Below are 26,904 nucleotides of genomic sequence, written 5' to 3' on the forward strand. Positions count from 1 at the left end.
CTCTAATAATTCTGTTGTTTATATAAAGATTTAGGACGTAAGTTCAAAGTTTTATTACTAATATGTTTGGTCCATTATTTGTACTAAATGTTTCAACCATGTAATACAAAATTTAATTAATAAAATAGTAGTAGACTTTATTATAATTTTAAAAATTATCTATTTATAGGATAAGTAAATATTAGATAATAATATTTTATTAAATGACAATTAAAACTCATTTACCTATATAGACAATAGAAAATAAGATAGAAGTGAAACTTAAATATGCATATACATGCAGGGCGGACCCACGTTAGGCGAAGAGGTGTCAAGCGACAACCCTTCGTCAATTGTTTTTACTATGTATAAGGTTTATGTGTAATAAAATGACACTATTTGACAGTAATTATTTGATGGCGTGTTGGTTCTCCGTCTGGTTTTGTTGTTAGGCTTCGCGGGCTCTATCCTCAATCAATATGTTACTCATTTATACTAAATAAGTTACTCATACTAGAAAAGTGTAGTTAAGTAGTAGTCTTGAACCCAAGACCTCCTTTAGCTTAAAACTAATTTAAGAGTCAATGATTTAATTAATTAATTTATAAATATGATAGTTAAATTTTTAACTTGCTTTTTATAAATATCGATACTGATTACTAAAAATTTTGCATACGTCACTGTATACACGAACATATAAACCCACAAAAATGAAAAAAAATAGATAAATATTTTTCCTCATACCAAACACACTTATGTACATCTTTGATTTATTGAATGTAAAATAAAAAGAAAGATTGACTTTCAGCCATTTAGATATGGATGAATACAAAATGGGGTTTATATTGAAAAAAAATTGTCTTGCAAACTCTTGCCAAATATTGACAGACATCAAATATAATTTATATTTGAATGAATTGTGGGTAGTAAATTTCATGTATTATGTGTATAAATGACCGTATAATATATTATTTCTATAGAAATTAAATTCAAAAAAAGTGAATGAAGTTAAAAACAAAATAAAAATGAGAGATAACAGAGTTGATCAAATGGTAAGCACCCTTCACTTCCAAACTTAAGGTTGTAAGTTCAATTTCCCAAGGAAGAATAATATGGGAACTTGTGTTGAAAAAAATGAAAAAGAAATTATTTGTCTATTTGAAAAGTGAAAAGTATTGTAATTGTAATTAAATAATTGGATTAAAAATAAAATAATTGTTCACTTTTTTCAAATATTTTACGTTTTTGTGGCGGCATTAATCGCCACAAAAGCTAAACCTTTGGTGACAACTTGTGTTGTTGCCACAGAAAAGTATCAGCCACTTAGTATAAACAACAACCCATGGATCGCCACGACAGGTTATTAGTGGTGATATTTTGATAACTTTCTGTGGCGAGTTGTGTCACCATAATAACATTGTTTTTTATTTATTTATAATAACATTCCAAACTCGTTCATAATGTTCAACTCATAAATTCTAGTACTTAAAATTGATAAGTAAATGTTACAATAACAAAACATGAATACTAGACCAATAACAACCATACATTGTACTTTTCTCTAAAAAGTTTCTTATAAAATACGTAGAGTTCATAACGATGATTTCCAAATCAACCATAGTACATATTATTAATTAACTCTCAAAGGAGATGATCGAGAACGTCTTCGATCTTATCTATGGAAGTGAATTGAGATCAAGCAATGAACTTGTAATTTGTTGATCTTTATTAGCACAAGAACTTGCAGCATCAAATATTACTCCATCATTTTCTGATCTTGTGTTATTTTCTTGGAGAAATTCAAGTCTTTTTATGTGAAGATAATGAGATAACCTATGATTTTTTGGATCAATTCCCATTTTTATAAGTTTTCTTCTCAAATGAGAATTCCAATAATTCTTCACTTCATTATCGGTTCTTCCTGGCAATCTTCCTGCTATTAGCGACCACCTGAAAAATAAATGTCAATTTTAAAAAAAAAATAACAAACACTAGCTACCTGAAACTCCCTTAAATTTCATTTTACGTGACACTCTTTTATTATCTTTTTAAAATGTTTAATTTAAACTTCACATTTTATAGGCATAAAAATGGTATTATCACACATGACTTGTTTAAGATATCACAAATTCCAAAGATTTTTTTTTCATAATCTCCTCGATGAGCGAGTAGAATAATATCATATAAATTGATATCACAATAGTAATGAGCAAGCATCTTTAGTGAAACTTATTATTGTTATTGTCAATCGTTCAAAAAGTACTTGTCTAAATAATAAAAATCAGTCCACTAGTCAAAAAACATAAATTAGCGATAGACAACTTATGTCATGTATTAAACAGTATAAATTCGTCATTAATTCTATTTAACAATGAATTGATCATAAATTATCAAAAATTTATTAGCTATAACCTAATTAGAAATGAATCTCATACCTAATTCCGATTTATGTTAATAGTTTATATTTTTCAAAGCAAACAAATCTAGAATTTCCTTTTAAGGGATAAATAGTGGAAAAGTTACCTATTGCCAAGGAGAGCATGAAGCTTGATGATTAGATCATCTTCATCTTCAGAAAAATTTCCTCTTTTTAGATTTGGATTAAGATAATTCATCCATCTTAGCCTACAACTTTTTCCACAACGAAGCAAACCTATAATCAAAGATAAATTCAGAATTTAAAGTCAGTATATAGATAAATTCATAACGAGTGTGAGCTTAATATACATACATCTCAATTTCTTTTGCATATGTATGCATAGTTCAAATAGAAACCAATAGGTTCAGTTGAACTCACAGAACGGATTTTTTTTAACAATGATTTGATCCTCACCAAAGGACAACACAATAATGAGTAGTTCAATCTAGGACCCCACTCCCTCGAGAGCAAGATGTCAATCAAGATGGAGTTGGGTGCAACCCTAGACTTTTCAGGGACTTATCTTACCTCGACATCTAAATAAATAAATGGTGGACATATATATTACTTACCAGCAGCTTTAGGTAAATCTCTCCAGCAACCTTCACCATGTTTAGTGATATAATCAATGAGTTTTTGATCTTCTTGTTTAGACCAAGCTCCTTTATGCATTTCTTCTTTGTTATCACAACAAGGCTTTCTCATAATTCTATATATTTGATATTATATTCTATAGTTTAATATTTTATTTTATTTTTTGGATGGATCAGACTATGTGAAGTAGATATATACTAGAAAGATTTGAATGTGGAGAAAGAAAAATAGATAAGGTGGTTGTATTTTGGAAGTGGATAGAGTGTGCTTTTATAACAAATAAAAGTGTTGACTTTGGAACTTGGAAGTTGGACTGGTGGTTTGGTCTATGCATGCATGCAAGGTGTGATAATTCCCAACTTTCCCAATTCCAAATTTGGAAAATACTAGTACTCCCTAGTCCCTCTGTCCCATTTTATAAAATGACAAGTATTGTGGTCTAGCTATTTATAGAAATGAATGACATATAGTAATAGGTTTGTTAGTGTCTATGGCTTGTTAGGGTTTGGTCAAATATATTATCTTTCACTAGCATAAAAATAAGTGGTGCAATCCACCAACAATTACATGTATCTGTTATTTCCCACTAGCATGAATACAACGTGACTTAGCCAATTAATTTGTACGCACTTCAGTTATTTTATCAAATATTTGTTATATATCTCCCTTAATAATGCAGCTCATCAAAGTTTAGACAGATAGAGAAAAAAACACTTTATATATTTTTCGTTTACCTTTGTTTGGATGTGGATGTGCGACCACATGATCTTCCCAACACTCATCGATCATTACACCACACTCTTGAATGTGGTAGGTTTTTGCATGTGTGATCACCAACATTATTCAACAAGAATTTTAATGTATATAATGTGTGTTAACAAGGGTAAAGCTAAGGGCATAAAGGGTCAATTTCGAACCTTCTTTATTAAAAAAATATATTATATATAAATTAAAACTATTTTTATATATATTTATATACGGAAAAGGGTCAAAATTGCCCTTGAACTATGCGAAATAGACCACTTATACCCTCCATTACATTTTGGGATCAAAAATACCCCCGCAGTTATCCCAGGAGACCACAAATGCCCTCAAGAGTTAACACCCCAATTTTTTAGTGACGTGGCAAGCCACATGGGACTAATCCCTCCACCTAAGCATTGCCAACTAAGATTCACTACAAAAGAACTTGACTTTTAGTGGCGACAAAGTCACCACAAAATCCCAAAATATTGCCACTAAAGGTTATGAGTGATTTTTAGTGGCGACTAAGGCTCCAACAACCATTCGCTAGTAAAACCTATTTTTTCAACAAAAAAATATGATAATTAATTTTTGATTGCGACCTAATTTTCTAAAATAAATAACTTGCAATATCCATATTAAAAACATCCAATATTATTACGAAAAATAATTAAAATTACTTCTCGATTCAAATCTGCTACTATATATATATAATGCATCATTGTACATTTTATACATTTACATATGACATAAAAATAAAACATATAGTGTCTTCAAACTCCTACTTAATCGATATCATATTGGTTTTTCAAAAACAATGAAGAAAAAAACACAAAATTAGAATTTAATGTTAAAAACTTTTAGTGACGATTTTCTGGGCTTTTGTGGCGACTGTTGTTGCCGCTAAAGGTCTAGTTCTTTGGTAGTGAATCCTAGTTGGCAACGCTTAGGTGGAAGGATTAGTCCCACGTAGCTTGCCACGTCAACAAAAATTTGGGGTGTTAACTCTTGAGGGTATTTGTGGTCTCTTAGGATAACAGCAGGGGCATTTTTTATCCCAAAATGTAACGAAGGGTATAAATGGTCTATTTCATATAGTTCGGAGGCAATTTTGACCCTTTTCCGATTTATATATATGGTATTGGATAGTGGATACCGTTCCCTTAATGCTCTGTATAGTATATCTATTTCTTATTATTTTAAATTCTCTTAGCGAATATTCTAACTTCACCATATATATTACTATCATTTTCTATGTCATATTATCTTTAACTTTATCTTGATTCATCATTCAAGTAAACTTTTAGCCTTTAGGTGGATATAATTATTGTCTTAAGTTATTTGACTCTCGAAAAGCAAAATACGAAATAGATATAGTAAATATACACTTGCAATTACAAATAATTAGGTCTCAAATCATCTAGAAAGACCTTAGTGGAATCATTGTATTCCACTTAATTTTAAGTGCCACATTGTTAGTTGATTTGTGGTACTAATTACTATGGGCGTGATATTTTAGGTTATAATTAAGTACTAATTATAAGATTATTTTTATCAAGTTTTTATAGTATATAGTACAAAATTATCAATAAGATCAATCAATATCAGAATATGAAAGGACATAAGAAGGTAATTATCATCTAGCATAGTGCCATGTCTGCTTTTAATGTGCAACAAATGTTAAAAAGCCCCTTCACGTGAAGTTGCCCCTCATACTCATAGTTCGAAAACTCCATATCATTCCAATTAATATTTCGTTTTTATTTTATTCCAACTACTGGATCCAGTAGTTGATCCCTCAATTTCCTCGTATGGGCTGTTGAAATTGCGACACCTGTCCCAACAACAAATAAATGGTGCAGATTTCTTATAAGCCAATGATATTTCATATGTGGGACAAGTACTAGAATGAATATAATTTCTTATTTTATTTTTAAAATAAAAATCTCTATATTATTATTTATTGACCCCCCTTACTAAAATGAATCATATATATAACTAAAATAGCGTTTGGCATATATAGACTAAAATAAATGAGGGTTAATAATACAAAAAAAAAAAACCTTTTTTTGTAAATAGTTGTAATTGTTTACTTTATATTTGCACATATACAATATTTCTATAGTAAAATATATTGTATTTGCATATATAAAAATAGTGAAATATATTGTATTCAAGTACTTAATATAAGTATATTTGTATTATATAATATTTTTGTCTAACTTTACCTACGTGAATAATAAATATATCTATGTGTATCTACTATATAAGTTTAAATTATTCTTATATGGTATATATTTAAAACTATCACCATTTGAATGAATATAGGACATTGACTTATTGTGTGTCACGTAATTTTTCCAAATATTAATGCATCCAAAATATATGTGTATAGTCGTTATATTTTGTTTTAATGTTGAACCAAACAAAATATGTTTAATGCCCCTTCACGTGAAGTTGCCCTTATGAATTCTCCGTACCTATCATGTTGTCACGTGGGAAGAATCTTGAAGAGCCAATAACATTATGCCAGGTGGGGCAATTTTAGTAGAATAAAGTTAAAATTTGAGTGACGATTCATGAAATAAAACTTATAAAAATATGTTAATACTCTACTTTCTACTTATTATTATAATAAGGTCACAAATGACTCGTTATCTACAAGTGTGGAGCCATAATAGAAGTTATGGGTTTTGCAGAATACAATAGTTTTAACTTAAACGTTGTAGTTTTGATTTAAAAAAATCCTGTCTCCCGAACACGATAAAGAAAAGAATTATAGTTCAATTAAATTCATGCATAAATTTAAAATTTTGAATCTGCCTCTAGTATTTATCGCTAGTCCTTCTCTGTTTGGTTCTCTATATGTTGTTATCTTAAATTTACTAGACCTAACTCGTACAGAAAGTACTACTGTACATTTTGCTAAATACAGTTTCATCTCCAAAAAAGCAAAATAAAACAAGAAAAAATATGCAAATTTTAACCTCCTTTAATGATTTATAAATGCAAATTTTTCATGATGAATGTTGGAGAATATATATATATATATATATATAGTCACACATTTTGTCTTTCATGAGCTTTTATTATATTGTCGATCTAAAATTTGTATTTAAAAAAAAAAGAATTACAATAGATTGACAACCAATGTTAAGTAGTTAATTCATCATAAATTTTCATAATATATGTATCATTAAAACGTGATATAAATTTAAATTGATGAGGATTAATATAACTGATCCAACTAATAAGGATTGATGCGTTTTTATTGTTACAAGTTATAACCATAGTAATTGGTAGCAACGTTGTACAATGTCATTTCTAGGCTATTCAAATGGAAACTATTATACAAAAAAATATAGTAATAGTTTTTTACTACGTTGCACGGATTCTTTAATATTGGGAAACTTACATAAATTTCACCAGTTTAGGAGTTTATCATTTGAATATACTTCAGTTTGCAATACTACAAATCTTACCAGATTTATGTATTTCAGGTTACATGGGGTCAAAATTAAGTGTAATGTATTCTAGATACACGATATCTAAGTGGATTTGCATATATTTGGGATACATAACAAATATCGATCGCCTCCCTCCCATCTTGCTCGCTGCTCTCTTATGTATCTGGTATCCCAAAATACATGTGAAATCACACTAGATACATACAAATACATGTATCTAGTATGATTCACATGTATCTGAAATAAGTAACAAATCTCGTTGGCCTCTCTCCCTGTTTTAGTGTATCCAGTAGCAAAACTACATGTATCTAAGTGTATCTTCCTCAATATATAATATGAAATTGTTAAAAGTATAGGTAATAATAGTATATATGATAGTAAAATATGTCTAATTATGTAGTTTATATCGACACATACATTTCTGGTCCTCTAAAAATAATAAATTTTGGAGGACCTAACACGAGTGTGATGACATTCTCAAAATTATGAATAAACCCTCCATCTCTAATATGAAATAGTGGGGTGGGCGTGGGGTGGAGTGGGGGTGGAGCAAGAAAGGTTGGTTCAATACTTGAGATATTTACTTTTTGCTTCTTTTTTCTTACTTTCCTCCACCCATCTTTCACGTGAAGCGCCTGCCCACCAATTAGTCTAACCCATTTTTTATTATGAAAAAAATAAAAAATAAATAAAAAATATTTTTAAAAAAAGTATATATATATATATATATGATATCTTTATGCAATGAAAAATAAGATAATGAGCAAAATTTGATTTCAATTTAATAATATGATAACATATTGTTATCAAGAACATATAATATAACATAACATGAACACACGATTCCAAAATAAACTTAAATGTTATAGAAGATGACTGTTACAGAAAGGTCTGAGCGTAACTACTATGATAAGCCTCATTACTTGTGAAACAACACAAACTTGAAATGAAACTTATTATACTTATAAAACTTACACCAACAGAAAATTACAATACAAGAAAAAAATTGTAATTATTTTAAACAAAAAAGCAACTTTACTACCTTCTTTTTCTGAAAAAAAAAAAAAAAAAAAAACTCTATTTCTGAACTTGTACTAACATTATGTTTTTTTTCCCTAGCCATAGTCCTATTTAGGCAATTGTAGACTAACAGCTTCATGTGAAATTGATTTAATCAAACAGAACATAGAAAAACATCTTCCATTCTATCCAGCAGCATAGAACTATATACTAACTCGATTAAAAGAAACGTCTTTTTTCCGTCTCTGCTAAAATAATGGAACTTACAGGGACCTTGGCGCGAATGACCATGTTTGATGTGCAAAGAACTTTGAAGTTGTGCCAAGAACAGAGCTTTCTATGCTGTTTCAGCGTTGCGTAGATGTCTGTCCTGTCCATTTGTATCCCAGAAACCGGAATATGTAGTTCTTCTCTTAGACTTGTAACCTTTAACTCTTTTTTTCAATCCCTTACGCCCTCTAAGCATGACGGACATGACACCTAAGAAGCCGAAGATTGACACTGCCCACAAAACCATGATCCAAAATCTCATGGAAGTGAATGTTCCGTTTGACGTTTCAACTTGGGAGGATTCCTGAGAACTATTTTTGGGCATTTCATCGTGCCTCAAGGCCTGAATGTCGTCAACGTTTCCAAACTTCGTTGAAGTTGTAGTTTCAACAGCCATTCTAGCTTCAGCATTGGTTCTAGTTTCAGCATTGGTTCTAGTTTCAGCATCGGTTCTAGTTTCAGCACTGGTTCTAGTTTCAGCATCGGTTCTAGTTTCAGCACGGGTTCTAGTTTCAGCATTGGTTCTAGTTTCATCGACTCTGTCCTGATTTACTCTTTCACGTTTGGGCGTGGAAATAGTGTTAGGATCTGGACATTTTCTCCTCTCGTGGTGTAACCGAAGAGCTTCATTCAACGTTGTTGCACATTCTATGCTAAGCAAGTCGCGCTGTAGGGAATTGTTGTCAGTTTGATCAAGTGATGATGGATCAGGAGGATCAGGAAACTTAGCCCAACATTTGTTAACCACGTCGGCGTGTCTCCAGTTTGCTTTGTCAAAACTCCAGTTACCAACCCTATATTCCAAGCCATAGTGGAAGACTCTATAATTAACACCGGGCTTAGGAACATATCCTGGGTATATCAGAATCTCGTCACTTATGACATGCCGCAGATTCAACTGCACAACATTAAAATTCAGATTAAACAGATTGACGATTAGGGAGTACAGCACTCAGTAGCTACATCCAAACCTCGTTATAACAACATTTCATTATATAAACTGATTAAGAGAACTATTTTTTGATAATAAGCCTAGAAAAGTACCTCTGCAGCACCAAATGAGTAACCATACATCTCACTAATCCATCCAGATTCATAGATATCTCCTGTTATGTTCTTGGACCAATGAGATCTATCAAGTCGGACCTCCATGGTTTTGTGCAGCCACTGCAGCGCAAATTTCCGTAGATCATCTACATGCATAATGATTACTCCCCCAACCTTGTCACAAGCTTCAGGATGGCGAGTGTGGAGCTTTGCCAGTATGTTGTCACAGCCGATAAGGTAGCTGATTCAATATAGGAACAAAAGTAGTAGACTGGTAAAAATCTATGCAATGTGAATTCATGCAAGAATACAAGGCACAAACTGATTCGCCAAACAATTGTAAATTTGTAACAAACCATGCAATCCTCCAACAGAATGAAATTAAAGATCACAAACTTATAACCCTTACTCATAAGGAGTTGAAGCAGGTCGGCTGCGGCCTGCATTGAATTCCCATGGTGTTATTGGTCCTCTCATGATCATGTCAGCATCAAGAATCACAATGTACTCAGCATCCGTTTTCACATGATTCATCCAATGAAGAACTGCAGCCGGTTTGTTGATTGCTGGATACCTGAAATAAGCAAAAACTAGATCCGGCTTGACGTCAAAAATTTCTACATTGACCTTAGGGCTTAGTTTTTCTTATTTTATTTTATTAAGAAGGGGGAGAGATAGTTGAGGTGAGTGACAAATGTTTCATTTATTATTTTATATGCTCCCTCCACTGCTCTGACTACTCTGTTTCATTTCCTTCTAAAAAGTCGCCGAAAGTGAAAGATGTCTCTGATCAAAAGGCCATAGCCCATATGTATTGACAAGAAAGAAAAAAACTAGGAAACAATAAATTACCAATCTCCAGTTAATGGATGTCGGCTCATGGACGGTACATAGTGGGTGGGAGCTAGATCATGGCCTTTGTATTGCTTTAAATCTTCATCGGTACAGCTTAGAAGCCTTGTGATGTTCCCTGGCTGACCACTCTTGTAAAAACTGTGGACAAGCCCCACTGTTTGCCAATCAAAGTAAGACGAGCATTCTGTAGAGAAAATGGTATGGATTTTTGGGTGTGGCTTTTCAGGCTCATTATCAACTTCTTTATGAATTTTAACCTCAACTTTTGGGTGTGGCTTTTCAGGCTCATTATCAACTTCTTTATGAATTTCAACCTCCATCATCTGTCGACTTTGGGCAGTCAAACGTTTTGGCCGACTTAGTTCAGCGAATGTTTTACTCTTTAGGAAACTAAGATACTTTGACCACTTTGGCTTAGGGCATTTAAAGGCAGCATGCTGTAATAAAAGGCCCTCATTCATGGTATTAATGCACTCGATATTCAGAAACAATGCCCTCCTTTTGTGATGATCAGATTCCATCTGTGTTATCTGCAAGAAGCAAACAATCTCAGAGATTCTAATGAACGTTACAAGAAAAAAGAATGCAAGTTATCTCGCAGAATGAATGATCCAAATAACTCCTAGTGACTAACTGCAGAAGGAATCATTACCATGCATGGATGACCGTACAATGAAGTAAAACCATTAACGTCATATTCTAAAACTATTAAACTTAGATCACTAGATTTATATTTCAAAAGCTCCAACACGGAAGCTTTTCAACTGGTCAAGTGTTTTTACCTCCAGCTTTTAAAACTCATACTATTATGTCTATGAGGAAGTGGTCATAGTTCACCACATTAGTGAGCCAGCATAGCATTGCTTGCTTGCTCATTGACTTTCTAAATGGCCACGTATTTGATAGAAAGAACTGAATTAAAATGCACTGCTCTAAGCAAATGAGAGAGACAAAAAATAGATTCAACCTGCAAAAGAAATATAGGGTATTAAACTACTGATGAATTTGTTACTCCATTGCTGATAATACATGTTACTTTCAGTCAGAGATTATGAATACAAAAGACTAATAAGAAATTTAAAACAGCAAGTGTCTTAGTATATGAAAGATTTAACATATAGCATAGCTTATATCAGCTCAAGTCAGCCTAATTTACTTCATAACGTGGTGGTCGAAGCATCACCCGTAGAAGGCAACAAGATTAAACATACTCTATCACTCACCCCAACCACCTGCACTTGCTGTATATATGAATTTGTCATTTAACAAGTTTTAGTATCAATTGAGATTGAATTGTTTCCTTCAGAGCATATTCAGCTGAGTAATTCACAAAATGGAAGCCATGCTGGTAAGAAACAAAAATAAATTTATAATGTGCATAGACAAATGATCTATTTTAATGGTGCACACAAAATTTTACCTCTCGGGGATAAGGAGGTTCAGGGAAGAGCCGGCTGCAATCATAGACAATGTCATCTTCATGATGGTCTAGTTTACTGAATGACCAGTTTCCAACATTAAAAGGTAAGCCATAATGCATAAGAATAGGTTCAACACCCTCTCGTGGAGTATAGCCAGGGTATATCATCAAGTTATCGTTGATCTTATGCCGGAGTCCTACCTGACAAATCAAACATATAGGATACATATATAATCTTAATAAAACATTAAAAAAGCAGCAACACATATCTGCAAAATAAAGATGAACCAATGAAACAACTTACCTCGGCAGCACCAAATGAATATCCATACATCTCACTGATCCACCCTGTTCCGTAGATATCACCAGTATAGTTGGTTGGCCAGTGAGCTCTGTCTTCCCGTACTTCTTCAGTCTTTGAAAGCCATAGGGGTGCCAAAGCTCGAAGATCATCTATATGCATGGCTAATAGCCCACCAACCTTGTCACAAAGTTCAGGATGCTTTGTATGCAGCTTTGCAAGAATATTATCGCATCCAATTAAATACCTAATTATGAAATAAACTCTTTGGAATCAACAAGTCCTCAATTACGGTGAACAATCAATCTGACAAGAAGTTTTATATAATTAAGGATCGTGAAATTTTACTGAGGGATGCTGCAGGTTGTCAAGAAAACACCAAAAATAGTCGTCATACAAACATCTTCTAGGTGTGTTTTTAATTCTTTGATGTTTATGGCTTTCCTTGAATCAAAAATCTACTTCACGTGCCAAGTGCAACAAGAGTTGATGAGCTGATACTAATCTATAGAGGAAGTGCAAGGGATTATTTCTTTTCTAATTCACTTTGGTTATGTAGATCTTTACAGTCGATGCCCAAAAATCTAAGATGTTTTCTAGACATATTTTGAGAAACATAGATGTTTCCTGGATAACCGTTAAGTTACATATTTGTAAGGCATGATTGCAAATTATCTTTGTTTCCATCAAGAAATTTGTTTGCTTCCACCTCAAGATCTTACTAAAATAGTGAAACTAAAAATGGGTAAAATGAGAATTTGGTTTTACCCATAATACGCAGAAACAGGCCTTCCTTTCTCTGCCCCAATCTCCCATGGTACAATCGGACCTCGAATGATCATGTCTGCGTCCAATATGACAACCCAATCAACATTTTCTGCCTCTTTGCTGTATTTAAGCCAGTGAACAACTCCAGCTGGTTTGTTAATTGCAGGATACCTGCAGAACAAATAGAACAGTATTATCTTCTCTGATCGGCATTACAATCTTTTACTGTTGCCTTTAAGCAACACAAGTTCTTCCAAATCAGATAAGAGGAAGATTATGACATAAAAAGAAACAAAGAGAATCGACAAAGATATCAAGGAAAATCATAAATTGCATTTATTTATTTTCTAGGAAGGAAAAACAGGTTGAAATGTTGTGAATAACACACTGGCAAAATGGTTCGTGTTGCCAAGGACGATCCACCGATAGTTATTTGTGCAAATATAAGACTAATTCTATAGTTGAATATGTCCAACTCAAATACTGAATAACATCTTCCAGTAGAAGAAAATGAGAGTATGGCAAAATTCTACTGAAGTAAAGTAGAGGAGAAGAACTGACCCATGAAACCAATAAAGCTAGAAGCGAACAATCAAAGCAGTTAGCAAGACAGTAAAAAAGAGTGACACGTTGAGCAAACAAAGACCAGAAGATGCAATATAAGAGCAAATAATCTCACCAATCTAATGGTAATGCAATTACCAAGTATTCTTCCTTTCTCCTTCTCCAAGTAAAACAAACGTCAATTAATCAAATTTTATCTTTATCAATCATCAATACTGGAGCAGTTAACATAGAACTCAAGGATATCCAATTCAAAATTAATAATCGGGACGAAATCCAATCTTTCTATTATCGTGATATCTCAATCGCCTTTGAACTGTTTATATCATTAAATTCTTGATATTTCAAAACCACCATAACAACAATCAACACTAATTTCTGTACACAATTGCATATCCAAAAGTAGAAGGAAAATAAAGAAAGATCAATCACACAACATTTTATAAGTCCACTCCGACACCTTCGTCGAAAACAACATATATTTATCTATCATCATTTTTAAATGTTTAAAGCCATCAAGGTCAGCATTGAATCAAACATGTAAAATTGAGGGCAAAAACCAAATAAAGGGTGCAACGACACAAACACAAACAAAGATGTTACCTTTTCTGGAAAAACAACATAATTTTTTTTCTTCATATTCTTAACTGTTCAAAGCCAAATGCCAAAAGAATTGAAAATCCAATTCAACATTGAAGCCAACATCAAGGTCAGCATTGAATCAAACATGTAAAATTGAGGGCAAAAACCAAATAAAGGGTGCAACGACACAAACACAAACAAAGATGTTACCTTTTCTGGAAAAACAACATAATTTCATTTCTTCATATTCTTAACTGTTCAAAGCCAAATGCCAAAAGAATTGAAAATCCAATTCAACATTGAAGCCAACATAGAAAGGTGAAGGAAAAAATAAAATAAAAAACCCAGTTTGGCAATAAACACATAAAATCGAAGGCAAAAACCAAATAAAGCTGACAATCACACAACACTAAACAAAGCTGATCTTCTTCATTGGAAAAAACATCATAACTCGATGTGTTCATAGTCTAAATTATTTGAAGCCCCAAAATCCACAACAATCAGAACCAATGCAGCATTGAATACATACATAGAATTTAACACAAAAACCAAATAATGGTGGCAATCACACAAACGCGTAAACAGAGCTGACATCTCAGTTGGAAAAACAACAATATATCATCTGTTCATCATCTTAACAGTTCAAAACCATCAAAGTCACAAGAATCAAAAACCCAATCCAGCATTTTTATCACCAAACACACTAGGCAAAGCCGACCTCTTGGAAAAAACAAAACAAAATATCATTTTTTTTCTCAATCTTAATTGCTCAAAGCCATCAAAATCACAAGAATCAAAAATCCAATTCAACATTTTATCATCAACAACTCATGCATCCACAAAAAACCCGAGAAGTATCAATTTTTTATCTTCTTAATAGCTCAAAGCCATCATAATCACAAGAATCAAAGACCCAATTCAGCATTTCATCATCAACAACTCTTGCATCCACAAAAAACCCGAAAAGTATCAATTTTTCATCTTCTTAGTAGCTCAAAGCCATCAAAATCACAAGAATCAAAAACCCAATTCAGCATTTTATCATCAACAAGTCATGCATCCACAAAAAAAAGCCCGACAAGTATCAATTTTTCATCTTCTTAATAGCTCAAAGCCATCATAATCACAAGAATCAAAAACACAATTCATCATTTTATCATCAACAACTCATGCATCCCCCCAAAAAAACTTAAAAGTATCAACTTTTCATCTTCTTAATAGCTCAAAGCCATCAAAATCACAAGAACCAAAAACCCAATTCACCATTTCATCATCAACAACTCATGCATCCACAAAAAACCCGAAAAGTATCAATTTTTCATCTTCCTAATAGCTCAAAGCCAACATAATCACAAGAATCAAAAACCCAATTCAGCATTTTATCATCAACAACTCATGCATCCACAAAAAACCTACAAGTATCAATTTTTCATCTTCCTAATAGCTCAAAGCCATCATAATCACAAGAATCAAAAACCCAATTCAGCATTTTACAATCAACAACTCATGCATCCACAAAAAAACCCGAAAAGTATCTATCTTTCATCTTCTTAATACCTCAAAAGCCATCAAAATCACAACAATAAAAAACCAAATTTAGCATTTCACCATCCACACCACATGCATCCACAGAAACACTCAAAAACCCCACAAATAATTAAAGCTCAAGAATTTACCAGTCACTAGTTTTAGGATGTCTACTCATAGAAGGAACCTCAAAAGTAGGAGCCAACTCCATCCCTCTATAACCCTTCCTCTCATCTTCAGTACAGCTCAACAATCTTGTAATAGGCCCAGGTTGCTGAGCCTTCCTGTAACTATGCATAAGTCCAACCGTTTGCCAATCGAAGTAATTCTGACACTCTACAGAAAACAAAGTGTGGATCCTCCATGGAGCCTTTTGGGTATCAATCTTTTCTGGTTCTTGACCATTGATTAAACTCAATGTCAGCACCAAAAACACCAAGATTGCTTTTTTCTCCATCATAAACACCAAAACTCAAATGGGTATCTCTGTATTGATCTCAATTTCATGATTTTGGTAGAAAGTCAAAGGTTTCTTGAATCATTTTTTTATTAAAATTTTTGTCTTGATGCTGTATGATCTAAAGATCGTGGATGATTAAGGAGTATATTAATTCAATAATGTAAACAAGTGTGATCTGTAATTTTTGTGAACTGAAAATGGAAATGGAAAATTAACAAAAAAAAATAAAAAAAAAATAAATAATAAAAAAAAAAGAGCTGTCTTTCATGTGTTCTTGAATAGTCAGTGAGAGAGAAGGTTTATTTAATTGTAAAAATTATAAAAGTCTTTAATTACCAAACTTTAAAAAAGGACATGAAAATTATACCCTATAAATTTGAGGTTATATTAAAAAAAAAACATTAAAATAAATAATTTTTAGATTTTGTAAATAAGATCATTGTGTTTTTGGACAACAATAATAACATTATAGCTAATGAAATCAATAAGTGAGATCTGAAAAAGATAAAATTTAGCAGATTTTACTTACCTTATATTTTTGGAACAAAATTAAAGAGAATAAGATTTCATATAAATAGGACTTAAACCTACTCCTTACATTCCAATTATTTATCTGACGGGAAAAATAGGATTATAAACTTAATTATTTTCAAATTTAAAAGTGTGTTATTTTTTAAAATGAATTTGAAAAGAAAATGTATCCAATAAATTAAAACGAAATAAATGTTTGACTATAAGCTTGACAAAATTATATCATGCAAATATGTAGAGTAAAATTTCAAGTGTTGACTTATCAAGTAATTTAAAAATGACAAATAATTAATCAATTGCCATACTAAAGAGATCTTAGATCCAAATCTTGCAAACTTGCATGATGAATTAAGAGTAGAAAATTATATTATCCATTTGTTTAATTATATTTGTTTTATTTAATTGGTCAAATGAAGTAGGTGCAAGAAGCAATTTGTTCCAATACTGATATTCAAAACAAACAAAAAGAATGGACTGTTGATACATTTGATATTTAATTATTTTCTATTGTTCTATGTTATATTTGTAATCGAGAATCCTATTCAGAATTTAAACTCTATCTTAAGAAATTAAAATTGAACAGATTATATTATAACACAAATTATAAGAGAGAAAATAAAGGAAGAATATAAAGCTTTTCCCGTTATATTACAACTACACCTCAGCCCCAACTAGTTGATCGTTGGGGTCGAATATATGAATCGTCCGTTTAGCCTTAACTTTTGCACTATACAAATCAAATTAGTCCTTATAATATGATGAATGTCTATACTATAGTTTTCTATATTCAAACAAATGATTTGATACTTGATTTTGCATAACCATTTGAAGGAACAAAAGTAGTTGGTGTTATGTTGTTGATTCTATTCCTTCTAAGAGAATTTGGATCTATTCCTGCCTTGTGAGCTGCAATTACACCTATGGCTTCCCAGTAGTTTGACACCTTCACCTGCAAAATAAAGGAGAAGTCGTACGTCAATATGATAGTGTCCAGACCAACTTACACACACCTCCAGGTTCTATTTCTATAAGAAAGGAATGAACGTTTATTTTAGGGGGAGAGGGGGAGGCGCACTAGTGATATTGTCCGCTTTGGGCCTAGGCCCACACGACTTTATAGACACCCTAAGACACTTGAACTCTGTGCTCTGATACCATTTGTGACAGCCCAGTCCACTAGTGATATTGTCCACTCTAGGCCTAGGCTTGCACGACTTTAAAACTTGTCACTAGTTGGTAAGGTCTGCTTACTTAAACACCCAACATCTCTCCTGTGTTTTGTCGATGTGGGACTTCTAATCTTAAGCTAGGGCATCACAGTTTAGTAGTCGTATTTCCCTTATACTATCTGTCAGTACCTCTTAAGGGTCATTTGGTTACCGGGATCAAGATACTAATCCCAACACAACTTTTGGGTTACATTTATTCAGTGATTGGTTATTGGCATTAGCTAATATCAGTATAATTTATACCAAAATCTTAATCTTGGTATTGTCTGGAATATGTTGCTCGGACTTTTCAAAAATGTCGCAGGGTGCGTGTCGGACCCTCCAAAAGTAGTGCATTTTTGAAGGATCCGACATGGTTGCGGCAGCCTTTTTAGAGAGTCCAAGCAACTTAAGACTGGATAACCTTGTTCCAAACCAAAAGACCCCTTAATCAATAACATCAACTACTACACCTCAATCACAAACAAGTTGGGGTCGGCTATATGAATCTCGCTTCTTTATTTAAGCTCATTTCATATCAAAATCAAGATTATTGATATTATGCACGGTGCAGGTAAATAATCATTGCGCAGTGTACATGCTACAAGCTAAAGCTCTCTACTGAATATGAAACATGCATAGACACTTCATGTTAAGTTGCAGGTTGCTAATAGAACAAATAGACAATAAATAAGGTATTTGCAATTAACATTTGAACTTACAGCTTCAATACCAAGTGAGTCTGGTGTATCATTCAGAACTGTTTGATTCTCTTCAACAGCAATTATAAGAGGCTGCAAAATATGAGCAAATAGGGAAAATGGGATTACTGTCGAGAAAGCAGAAGATGTTTGACTGGCTGTCGAAAATACGCTCCGTCCCAAATGACTAATTTGGGCAGCATGACTAGATTTGTAATTGTAAGCCATATTCTACTGATAGACACTTCAGTTCACATGCCACGAAGAATGACGTTAGTAAACACTTCATACTTCACCTTCCCAAATCAAATGACCAAAAATGAAGAGTAATAATTAGACCAAATATGACCACAAAAGAAAAGGTTGTTATTTATCTCTCTTATTCTTCCTCCCTGTACTTAGTTCCTACATCATCCGCTAAATTTAACCCCTTCTAGTTCCTTCATAAGCAGCTAAATTCTACACCAACAACATACCCAGTATAATCCCATAAGTGGGGACTGGGAGGGTAGTGGGGAGGGGCAGACCACCTTCCCAGCCTTGGGAAGGTAGAGAGGCTGTTTTCGAAAGAACATCGACTCATATAAAGCAAATAATGGAAATAATGAAGAAGAAAATAGTAGCAATAGCAAATAATACGATATCAGCTGCTAAACTTTCTATCCTTTATTTTCCCTTTGCATGCCTCAATCCCGACGAGTGCCTAACTCACAGGTAAAGTCATTCACTCCAGCTTACTATATCTCCAATGAAAAGAAAAGGTAAACGTATACTCCTCTCCTATCAAAAAGGAAAAAAGTATAGAACACAACTAAACCAAGAATATCAGCAGATAATTAGTCTCCTATCTAACAATAGTAGTATTAGAGGAAGTTTAGGCAACCATATGGTACCACTGTCATGACAAAGGAAGAAGAGAGAAGTAGTGTAAGCTGGGGCACGGATTACTCATAAATATGAAAAGGATGAGGCGCTTTCTTTTCTTTCTATCCAACCGCTGGAAGGGATAGGGGATTGGGGTGATTCTGATTTAATCAACAGAGTCAGCTGTCGAAGGCCGAACTCGCAGCCTAGCAAACACTAAACTCACCCAGTTGATGTCAATAGATAAAGAGCCAATTACCTTGTTTATTTTACGATTGGCAAATGCAAGAGCACCATCTCCACGACAAGCATCAATCGGTAGAATCACACTGTCAACATCACCAGCTACAATGCAGTTGTCTGAAAAATTATTGCCCTTGACCAAATACTGTGGTGCAGTGCTAAGCCCAGCAAGGACACACGGCAAGAATGTAAATCCTATCTGTCAGAAGATTGAGGTAGAGAAAAGGACAAAAACCCAAAACAAAAAAGATATTATGAGAATGCAAAAGACGCTAAAAAGGGTGCAGTATTAGCAGTTTATACATCTTCATGGTTTTCTGAACCAAGTCATATCTCCCTCTTACTCATTGCAAATGCAGAAGAAAGCATTTCAACATCCTGCTTTAAAAATCTTATAAACTATTTAAGCTCCTCTTGAGAGTGAATATCTCACGCAAGAGAACATTCATATGGCTAAAATTATCATGTTTCCATTTTAAGATGACTAAAAAACTCACCTATAAAGAAACTAAAAGAAAAACTCCCCTGCACTATCCTCTCGTAGGAAACAAAGTCGCAGAGGAGTTATGTCCTGGCTATTCCACAGAGATACCCAGTCTTTAATGAAAAACAAAATTCTTCATGATTAAACAGCACACATGGTGTGAGCTTAAATATTGTAAGATTGACGGGACAATCACTAACCTCTTCAGCAGCTGATTTTGGGCATACTGCCATGTTTAATTGAGGAGGCAATACTGCAGGAGCATGTGCGCAAGGAATATGAAAATTCTTTACCACTAAGTGACTTATAACAGCCTCCACACCTGCCAAAAGATCTATCCCCTATAGAATTAAGGGTACAAAAATAAAATTGAGATCAGGAATTTATGTATTAAACAATACAATGAATTTCCTCTCTTACAAACAGTTTAAAATTAAACAGCACAACCAGCAAGCAATCAACGGAAGAAGGTAATTCAAACTGATGTTTATACAAACTTAAATATTACACCTTCTATTTAGATGATTTCACACACATGCGTTATGGCAAAATTATAGAGACCCAAAACTTTCTGAATCGTGGAAGTAGAACTGCCTATAGCCATGAGAAGAAAAAGGAATGATATTTGTCTATAACGAGCTCATGAATTGTGACCATTTTGTATCTAGAAATTTCGAATAGATACTATTGAGGACTACATTTGCAAATGAAATGAGAAGCTAGTCATAGAAAAAATTAATACCACTCCTTGTCGATAATCATCCAAGTCTTCAATATCATCGTCTGGAAAGCGTGCCACAACCGCAAGTGCGTCTACCTTACACTCATTTCGCAAGCTCTCCACAGCTCTCAGTAGTGAATCTGGACACTGAATCCTCCCTGTTGATTGGCCACTTGTTGGATCAACCCATTTTTCCACCTTTACATACACCAGGTGTTAGCTACTTGTGATCCATTTAGAAGTTAATGTGAAGTAAATAATAAATATAGACGTGAAAATGACACTGTCATCAAGGAAAATATATATATATATATATATTTTATCTACTATGAGATATGTTTTTCTTTTATAAGTAAAGGGAAATACTATGAGATGTGAAATAGTAACTAAATGATTTCATCAAACTTAATGTCCCTAACTAAGAGAAACAATCTCTGTTTAGCAACAAATGTTTATATTGCATGTGTCATAATGATGATATGTCCATACAGTGGAAGAAAACCTGGTCCAAAGCAAAATAAAGCCGAAGCCGCATATTAGGACATAATTTATCTTCATAAGAAAGGGATCAAAAGTTGATTTATCCTCTTTCTCATTCCACTGTCTCAAAAGTCTACAATTTTTAAAATGCTTCAGTAGCTCTTTTCCTTTGAGCATTTTCTTATACATCTTATTCTTTGGCTAACTTTTTTTTTTTGATAACCGTGGTGTCTAAACCAAGTTGCGCGCACCTCGACTAGTTCCATGGAATACCGCCACCTCCCACCATCAGCAGGTGTAAGGTAACACTGTCCACCAGCGCTAGGACAGATGTGAAGAAATCACCTAGTGCTTTCACCTCTACTGGGATTTGAACCCGAGACCTCATGGTTCTCAACCACTACGCCACACCATTGGGTGCATTCTTTGCCTAACTGTTGCTAGTGTTCCCAACCTTCTCTGAACAACTTCCAGCATTTCCCATACTTTTCCTGACTAGTCCCAAAAGATTCCATATTAAGATTGAGAAACCATTTATATTATGAGCACTGAAAGCAAGACAAAGGACCTCCCTCAGGAAAAACTACATATATTGCTCCTATCATATTAAATATCTAGGGACATGATTACTGTGCATTACATTGAGCCTATGAAAATTCAACTTAGAAGATAAAAAGCATACCAGTAAAGGGGTGTCAGTTACAGTGTATCCCACTATTGGCAATCCAAGGGAAGCTCTTGTTGCATCAACCACTTGTAGGTGGCGCATAAGAAGTTCTTCCTCTATCCCAGCATCAAAAACCAATCCTACCTGCTCCACATTACAAGTTCACAATGTGATTGCAAGCTGAACGGAGGATAAAAGCTTGGAAGCATCAGGGATGTAGTAACAACTGGAATAGAGCTCAGATTTCACAGGACAAATGAGCAAAATATTTTACAGCATACCCTATTTTGATGAACTGGTTGCAGTGCCCAGAGACCTTCAGCAAATCGATCAAGTGCATAGCCTTCAACATAGAGTGCATTTGGCATGGGCCAGTACAGCATTGCTGCATTAAGAACCTGTATGACTTATAAATTTACAGAGAGCTAGGAAAATGCATGTGAATCCAAACTGCAGATAGTGTTTCCTACTCTAGATTGACAGCCTAAGTTACTTCATTCACACAATTATTGCCACAAAGTTCCAATCATTTTTCTTCTCCTGACCTGATGTTTAAATCGTTGATTCCTTTTTCTTCTTTTTGATAGCCATGGCACCTTGACTAATTTAACGGTGTACCTGCTACCTCCACCACCACAAGCACTGGGTGACTCTATTAAACAACGGTTGGACAGTGGGAAAGATCACCAAGTGTTTTTGTCTCCACTGGAATTTAACCTAAGACCTCATGGTTCTCAAATCACTTCATTGGCCAAGCCACACCCTTGGGTGCAATGATGGTTCCTTATTTTATTGACAATTTAAAGAAGCTACTAAAACTGATGCTATTTTGGCCCTTAAGTACATGAAATATTCTTCAGTTTCTATTGTTGGGAATCTAATCCCATAAAATTGCTCAGTTCCTTGACTTGTCTCTCCATATTGTATTTTTCACTCCAACAGTTTTTGTGATATACCAAGAGTTTAAGTTCCAGTTAGTGACTCAGCTAGGAAGTGCAATAGTAAAGAATGCAAATCTAATGTTGCAGAGACTGTTAAATTAATTGAGACAAAATTGAGAGAAATAGCTAAGAGACAAAATCTGCTTAAATGTTCAGCCAAACAACACATCATTCACACTAATTACACTGGTGCGACATTTGACAAGTAATGACATATCATGAGAAGTAAAATGATAGCTACAGTAATCCTGCATCATTTCCTCTATAAAAACACTTCTATATTAAGGACAACCCACATTTGAAGCCTAAGAATTTTTCTGAAAAGAAAAGCTACCACCTGCATTTCAAAGTCGCAAACCAACAGTCAATAAATTTTCAGTTCAAGTTGAAGGATCCCTAAATTGAATTCTTAACATATCTTAACTCCCATTAACGATTCAATATATTCAATGTGTAAGTTTAGACGGATAGATTAGCTCCTTGATCAAACTCTATCATATCAGTCCTTATTCAATTACTATAACAAATGGTCAGCCAATAGTTCTAAAATTATCAAGGGTGAGCACATTGTTTGGCAAATAGAGGCCAAAATCCTTAATACTGTTTTTTCTAACAACGGTGGTGGTATTCGCGTCAGCTTGTGCACACCTCGACTATTCTACAGATTACAAACTACCTCTTAGCAACACGCAGGTACTAGATAACTCTGTCCACCTAGGCTTATACATATTGGAGCAAATCACCTGGTTTCGTCAAACTGATTCAACCTAGTAATTTTTCGTTATAGATGCCTAAATGGATATCAAGGGTGAGCACATGGTTTGGCAGATACTCCACAAAGGGAATACACAAAGTAAAATTCCATCAAGACAAATAAATGCTGCCATAATAAAACAAGATGAGAAAAAATCATACATTAGGATGAGAAATAAGGCAGTCAACAACAGAGGAAAGAGCTCGAGCAACAGGCAAAGCATCACCAGCATAGCCACCAATAGCTGCTCCAACACCAGTAGGCACTATCATCACACTTGTATACTCCCTCTTAAACTGCTCAAATAACCATCAAAACACACACAAACAACAATTAACTCAATTGGGTACTCATTAAATCTGATTTCTTGAAATCCCAACAAATAAAAATCAAGTCTTGGTGAATAAAAATTGTACCTTGTTATTTTGCAAGAACAAGCTGGAACATGAAATTCTGAACTTGGAAGGTGAATATTGGGATTTTGGGAGAATACATTGATGACCCATTGAAGGTGAGTAAAGATTAAGGCCTAATGTAGCCATTGTTGCAGCTAATTTTACTAGAATAATTTCTCTGTTTGGCTTACTGTGGCATTTTTCTAGAAGTAAAGAATGGAATTTTGTTAAGAAAGAGGATAATGGTGATATGAGGTTTATGAAAAGGGTATTTGTCAATTTCACCCATTGTAAAACTACAAGATGTCATTTTACTGTTTATAATTTTAGCTATTTGTCAATTTATTTTATTTTTTATGTTTTTACTTCTGTTTACCTCGAGAAAAATATCTATCAATTAATTTCAATCTACTCCTAACAAGTTGATAGATCGAAATAGTACATTATACATCTCTTAGCTAGTCGTGGAGGAGATTTATATCAGATCTATTTCCATGTTTCGATTTTTTAACTTTTTGACCCTTTTTTTGACAACTAGAACACACCCCAATTTCCTAGGACTCTTTTTGGCCAACTCTCCGCTTGTGAGTTCCTCAGGCTTCAAGCTAGGAGTGTACATCAATCGGTTCGATTTTATGGATTATCGGTTTGGTTTATTGATTTTCAGTTTTTAAATACGTTGAGCCAATAACCAAATTAATAAGAGATTTTTTTATCGGTTTTCGATTTAACCAATTAGAAAATACTTATAAAATAAACATATGACTTCTCTAATATATTTGATGCGACAACACAATAGTGTAATGAAAAAACTATACAAGTGTATCACAAAGAGAAATTAAAAGGAATAGGGTTCTACTTTAGATTTCAACGTTTTGTATAATATGAAGTTGTGAACTAAAAGTCACTTTGAAGTGTGAGTTGAACGCTAAAGGATAAAGACGATAACCAGTAAGGTATTGAGACTAATATAGTAATATTTATGTACAAGTAAATGTAGTAAATTACTAGTCTTAATGGGTTATCAATTTACCAAATAACTCAATATTAAAAATTAATACCGAACCGATAGCTCAATAATTTTTTTTTTATAAAACTATTAAAATATCGTTAATTCAATAACCCAATAACAATAAACCAATAATATTTTTTTCAATTTGATTTATCGGTCGATTCAGTTTTTTACGCTCCTACTTCATGCATTCCCTTACCCAGTCATATCTATAGGATTTTTGGTATATCAATTGCAAAAAAAAGAATATTCTTTATTAACTAAAGGATCATATTTTTAAAAAGGCTTAATAACATTTTTGGCTCCAATTCTTGGGTAAAATTTGATTTCATTTCTTGTAATATTGACCAAGTATATTTACATGCACGTTTAATTCTTTTTGCAAGTGAATCATTACAATTTTTCATACCAATTACTAATGATTTTACTATTTAGTTAGTCCTTAGTCGTACATTATTTTGCAATCCAAATTATATTAGGACTATGATTTTCCCTTTCGCCGCCTAATAATTTTTTTATAAATAAATTAAAATACCCTTCCTTCTCCCATTGTCTCTCCCAAATCCCAAAAATAGCCCTCCGCCCTCGCCGGAAAATCGTTCTCACTCCGGTATGTCGGTGACGGTAAGGACAAGTTTGGGAGATGATTCGATAAACAATAGTGTGCTATGGGTTTGTAATTTGAATTCGGTAACTGAAGACGAAGACCTATATACAATCTTCTCACGCTTTGGAATCAATATTGAATATTCAACCAGACCATATTGGGTGAAAGCTAGATAAGTAAGTCCTTTTTCATTAATGTTTTTATTGCTTTCTTTTGGTTCAACTAGAAATACTAACAACTACTAATTAAAAAAGAACTTGCATAGTTAGTTTCAATACTCAACTTCTCCGTTGAACAACAATAACATACCCAATGTAATCTCATAAAATGACAATTGCTGAGAACCAATTGTCTTACAAATTTTTACTGCAGAGAGTGTGAAAATAGGGGAAGTTTATGGTGAACATTTACAAAGTTGATCAAATTATTCATAGTCTACCTCTTTTACACCACTCTCAAGTGCAATGCCAAGTCATTTTTCATAAAGTTTATTAAAACTAGAATAGGAATTAAACGTTTTAAAATTTTAAAATTGTCTGTGTGAAATTTTGAGTCTCTATATCTCTCCATCATATAATCCACTATTTTCACGTGTTCTCGATTATTAAATGCAGTTGTCACGTTGGGATGAGTGAACAAGGCCCGTAGTTATATTTCAAGAGAATACTCATTCGGATTGCTTCTCTAAAACTAAGATTAGAGAGTATTTTGTGAATCACATATTTTGGTAATATATATGATATTTAACATATTCGAAGTAGACCTATCAATATGGGTTGGTCCACCCCATTCAGGCTAAGCTGGGATAGCCCATTTTTTGTGTGGGCCAGAAAATGGTTGGTCCAGCACACAAGTACGTGGGCTACGAGATTGCCGGGCCAACTCTCTTTTCGTAAAAATATATTTTTTATAATTTTTTATATAAAATTATAATTTAAAAATATTATCATAAATATCGACAAGATAATATTATATAGTGTTGGTGTTACTATTTGTTAATCAAATCCACAAATAAAATTATCTTTATAATATTTATTAAGTTTGATTTCAAGTAAAAGTATAAATCGCTAAATAAAAATATTAACCTAATTGTTTTCAAATGATCATAATAAAACACAAAAATTATGACAATATTCCATAGGCTATGGCCTATGTAGTAATTCCTAAAAAATTTAGGGAATTTTTATTTTATGTAATACATATTTTATAAACATAATTTATATTTAAATTGTAATATTTCAAACTTTAAACTGATTTTGAGTTTAGACTCTTGTTATTT

General features: G+C 33.2%; 3 protein-coding genes across 4 annotated transcripts in view; all 3 read right to left on the reverse strand.

Moving 5' to 3' along the window:
* LOC125821377 (peptidyl serine alpha-galactosyltransferase) overlaps positions 1-16,215 on the reverse strand; it is a 241,598-nt gene extending 225,383 nt beyond the window's left edge. Inside the window, exons 1-8 of one of the 2 annotated variants that reach the window (XR_007442592.1) lie at positions 15,707-16,215; positions 12,885-13,055; positions 12,120-12,363; positions 11,816-12,016; positions 10,393-10,925; positions 9,950-10,114; positions 9,538-9,781; positions 8,487-9,391 (exon numbers count right to left, since the gene is read on the reverse strand). Coding sequence is in view for 1 of the 2 variants with exons in the window: in XM_049500788.1 (XP_049356745.1) it covers positions 8,561-9,391; positions 9,538-9,781; positions 9,950-10,114; positions 10,393-10,925; positions 11,816-12,016; positions 12,120-12,363; positions 12,885-13,055; positions 15,707-16,017 (2,700 nt within the window). In the remaining variant the exon portion in view is untranslated. Of the gene's footprint in view, positions 1-8,482; positions 9,392-9,537; positions 9,782-9,949; positions 10,115-10,392; positions 10,926-11,815; positions 12,017-12,119; positions 12,364-12,884; positions 13,056-15,706 lie in introns of those variants that run through there. The other variant, XM_049500788.1, reaches the window with a different exon arrangement.
* LOC125821404 (transcription factor MYB3-like) lies at positions 1,468-3,183 on the reverse strand. The gene is made up of 3 exons (XM_049500823.1): positions 2,971-3,183; positions 2,503-2,632; positions 1,468-1,929 (listed from the first exon to the last, which is right to left on the reverse strand). The coding sequence occupies exons 1-3, from the start codon at positions 3,101-3,103 to the stop codon at positions 1,656-1,658; spliced, it is 537 nt and encodes a 178-aa protein (XP_049356780.1). The 5' UTR covers positions 3,104-3,183; the 3' UTR covers positions 1,468-1,655.
* A 937-nt stretch (positions 16,216-17,152) lies between the features above and the next one.
* LOC125821390 (uncharacterized) lies at positions 17,153-24,199 on the reverse strand. Its single transcript, XM_049500804.1, has 9 exons — positions 24,028-24,199; positions 23,773-23,907; positions 22,198-22,314; positions 21,932-22,060; positions 20,791-20,967; positions 20,249-20,389; positions 19,581-19,763; positions 18,479-18,550; positions 17,153-17,497 (listed from the first exon to the last, which is right to left on the reverse strand). Exons 1-9 carry the CDS (start codon positions 24,151-24,153, stop codon positions 17,336-17,338), a joined length of 1,242 nt encoding a protein of 413 aa, XP_049356761.1. The 5' UTR covers positions 24,154-24,199; the 3' UTR covers positions 17,153-17,335.
* Positions 24,200-26,904: the final 2,705 nt, after the last annotated feature.

This window comes from Solanum verrucosum, unplaced genomic scaffold, assembly GCF_900185275.1.
Source record: "Solanum verrucosum unplaced genomic scaffold, falcon-dt-bn FXZP01000217.1, whole genome shotgun sequence".
Lineage (NCBI taxonomy): Eukaryota > Viridiplantae > Streptophyta > Magnoliopsida > Solanales > Solanaceae > Solanum > Solanum verrucosum.

Coding starts and splice junctions, on each gene's coding strand:
- LOC125821404 (XM_049500823.1), bottom strand. CDS start 3,103: ATGAGAAAGCCTTGTTGTGATAACAAAGAAGAAATGCATAAAGGAGCT. Junction 2,633..2,970: donor AGATTTACCTAAAGCTGCTG/GTAAGTAATATA, acceptor CTTTGATTATAG/GTTTGCTTCGTTGTGGAAAA. Junction 1,930..2,502: donor CATGCTCTCCTTGGCAATAG/GTAACTTTTCCA, acceptor TTTATTTTTCAG/GTGGTCGCTAATAGCAGGAA.
- LOC125821390 (XM_049500804.1), bottom strand. CDS start 24,153: ATGGCTACATTAGGCCTTAATCTTTACTCACCTTCAATGGGTCATCAA. Junction 23,908..24,027: donor TGTTCTTGCAAAATAACAAG/GTACAATTTTTA, acceptor TTATTTGAGCAG/TTTAAGAGGGAGTATACAAG. Junction 17,498..18,478: donor ACTCACTTGGTATTGAAGCT/GTAAGTTCAAAT, acceptor TTTATTTTGCAG/GTGAAGGTGTCAAACTACTG.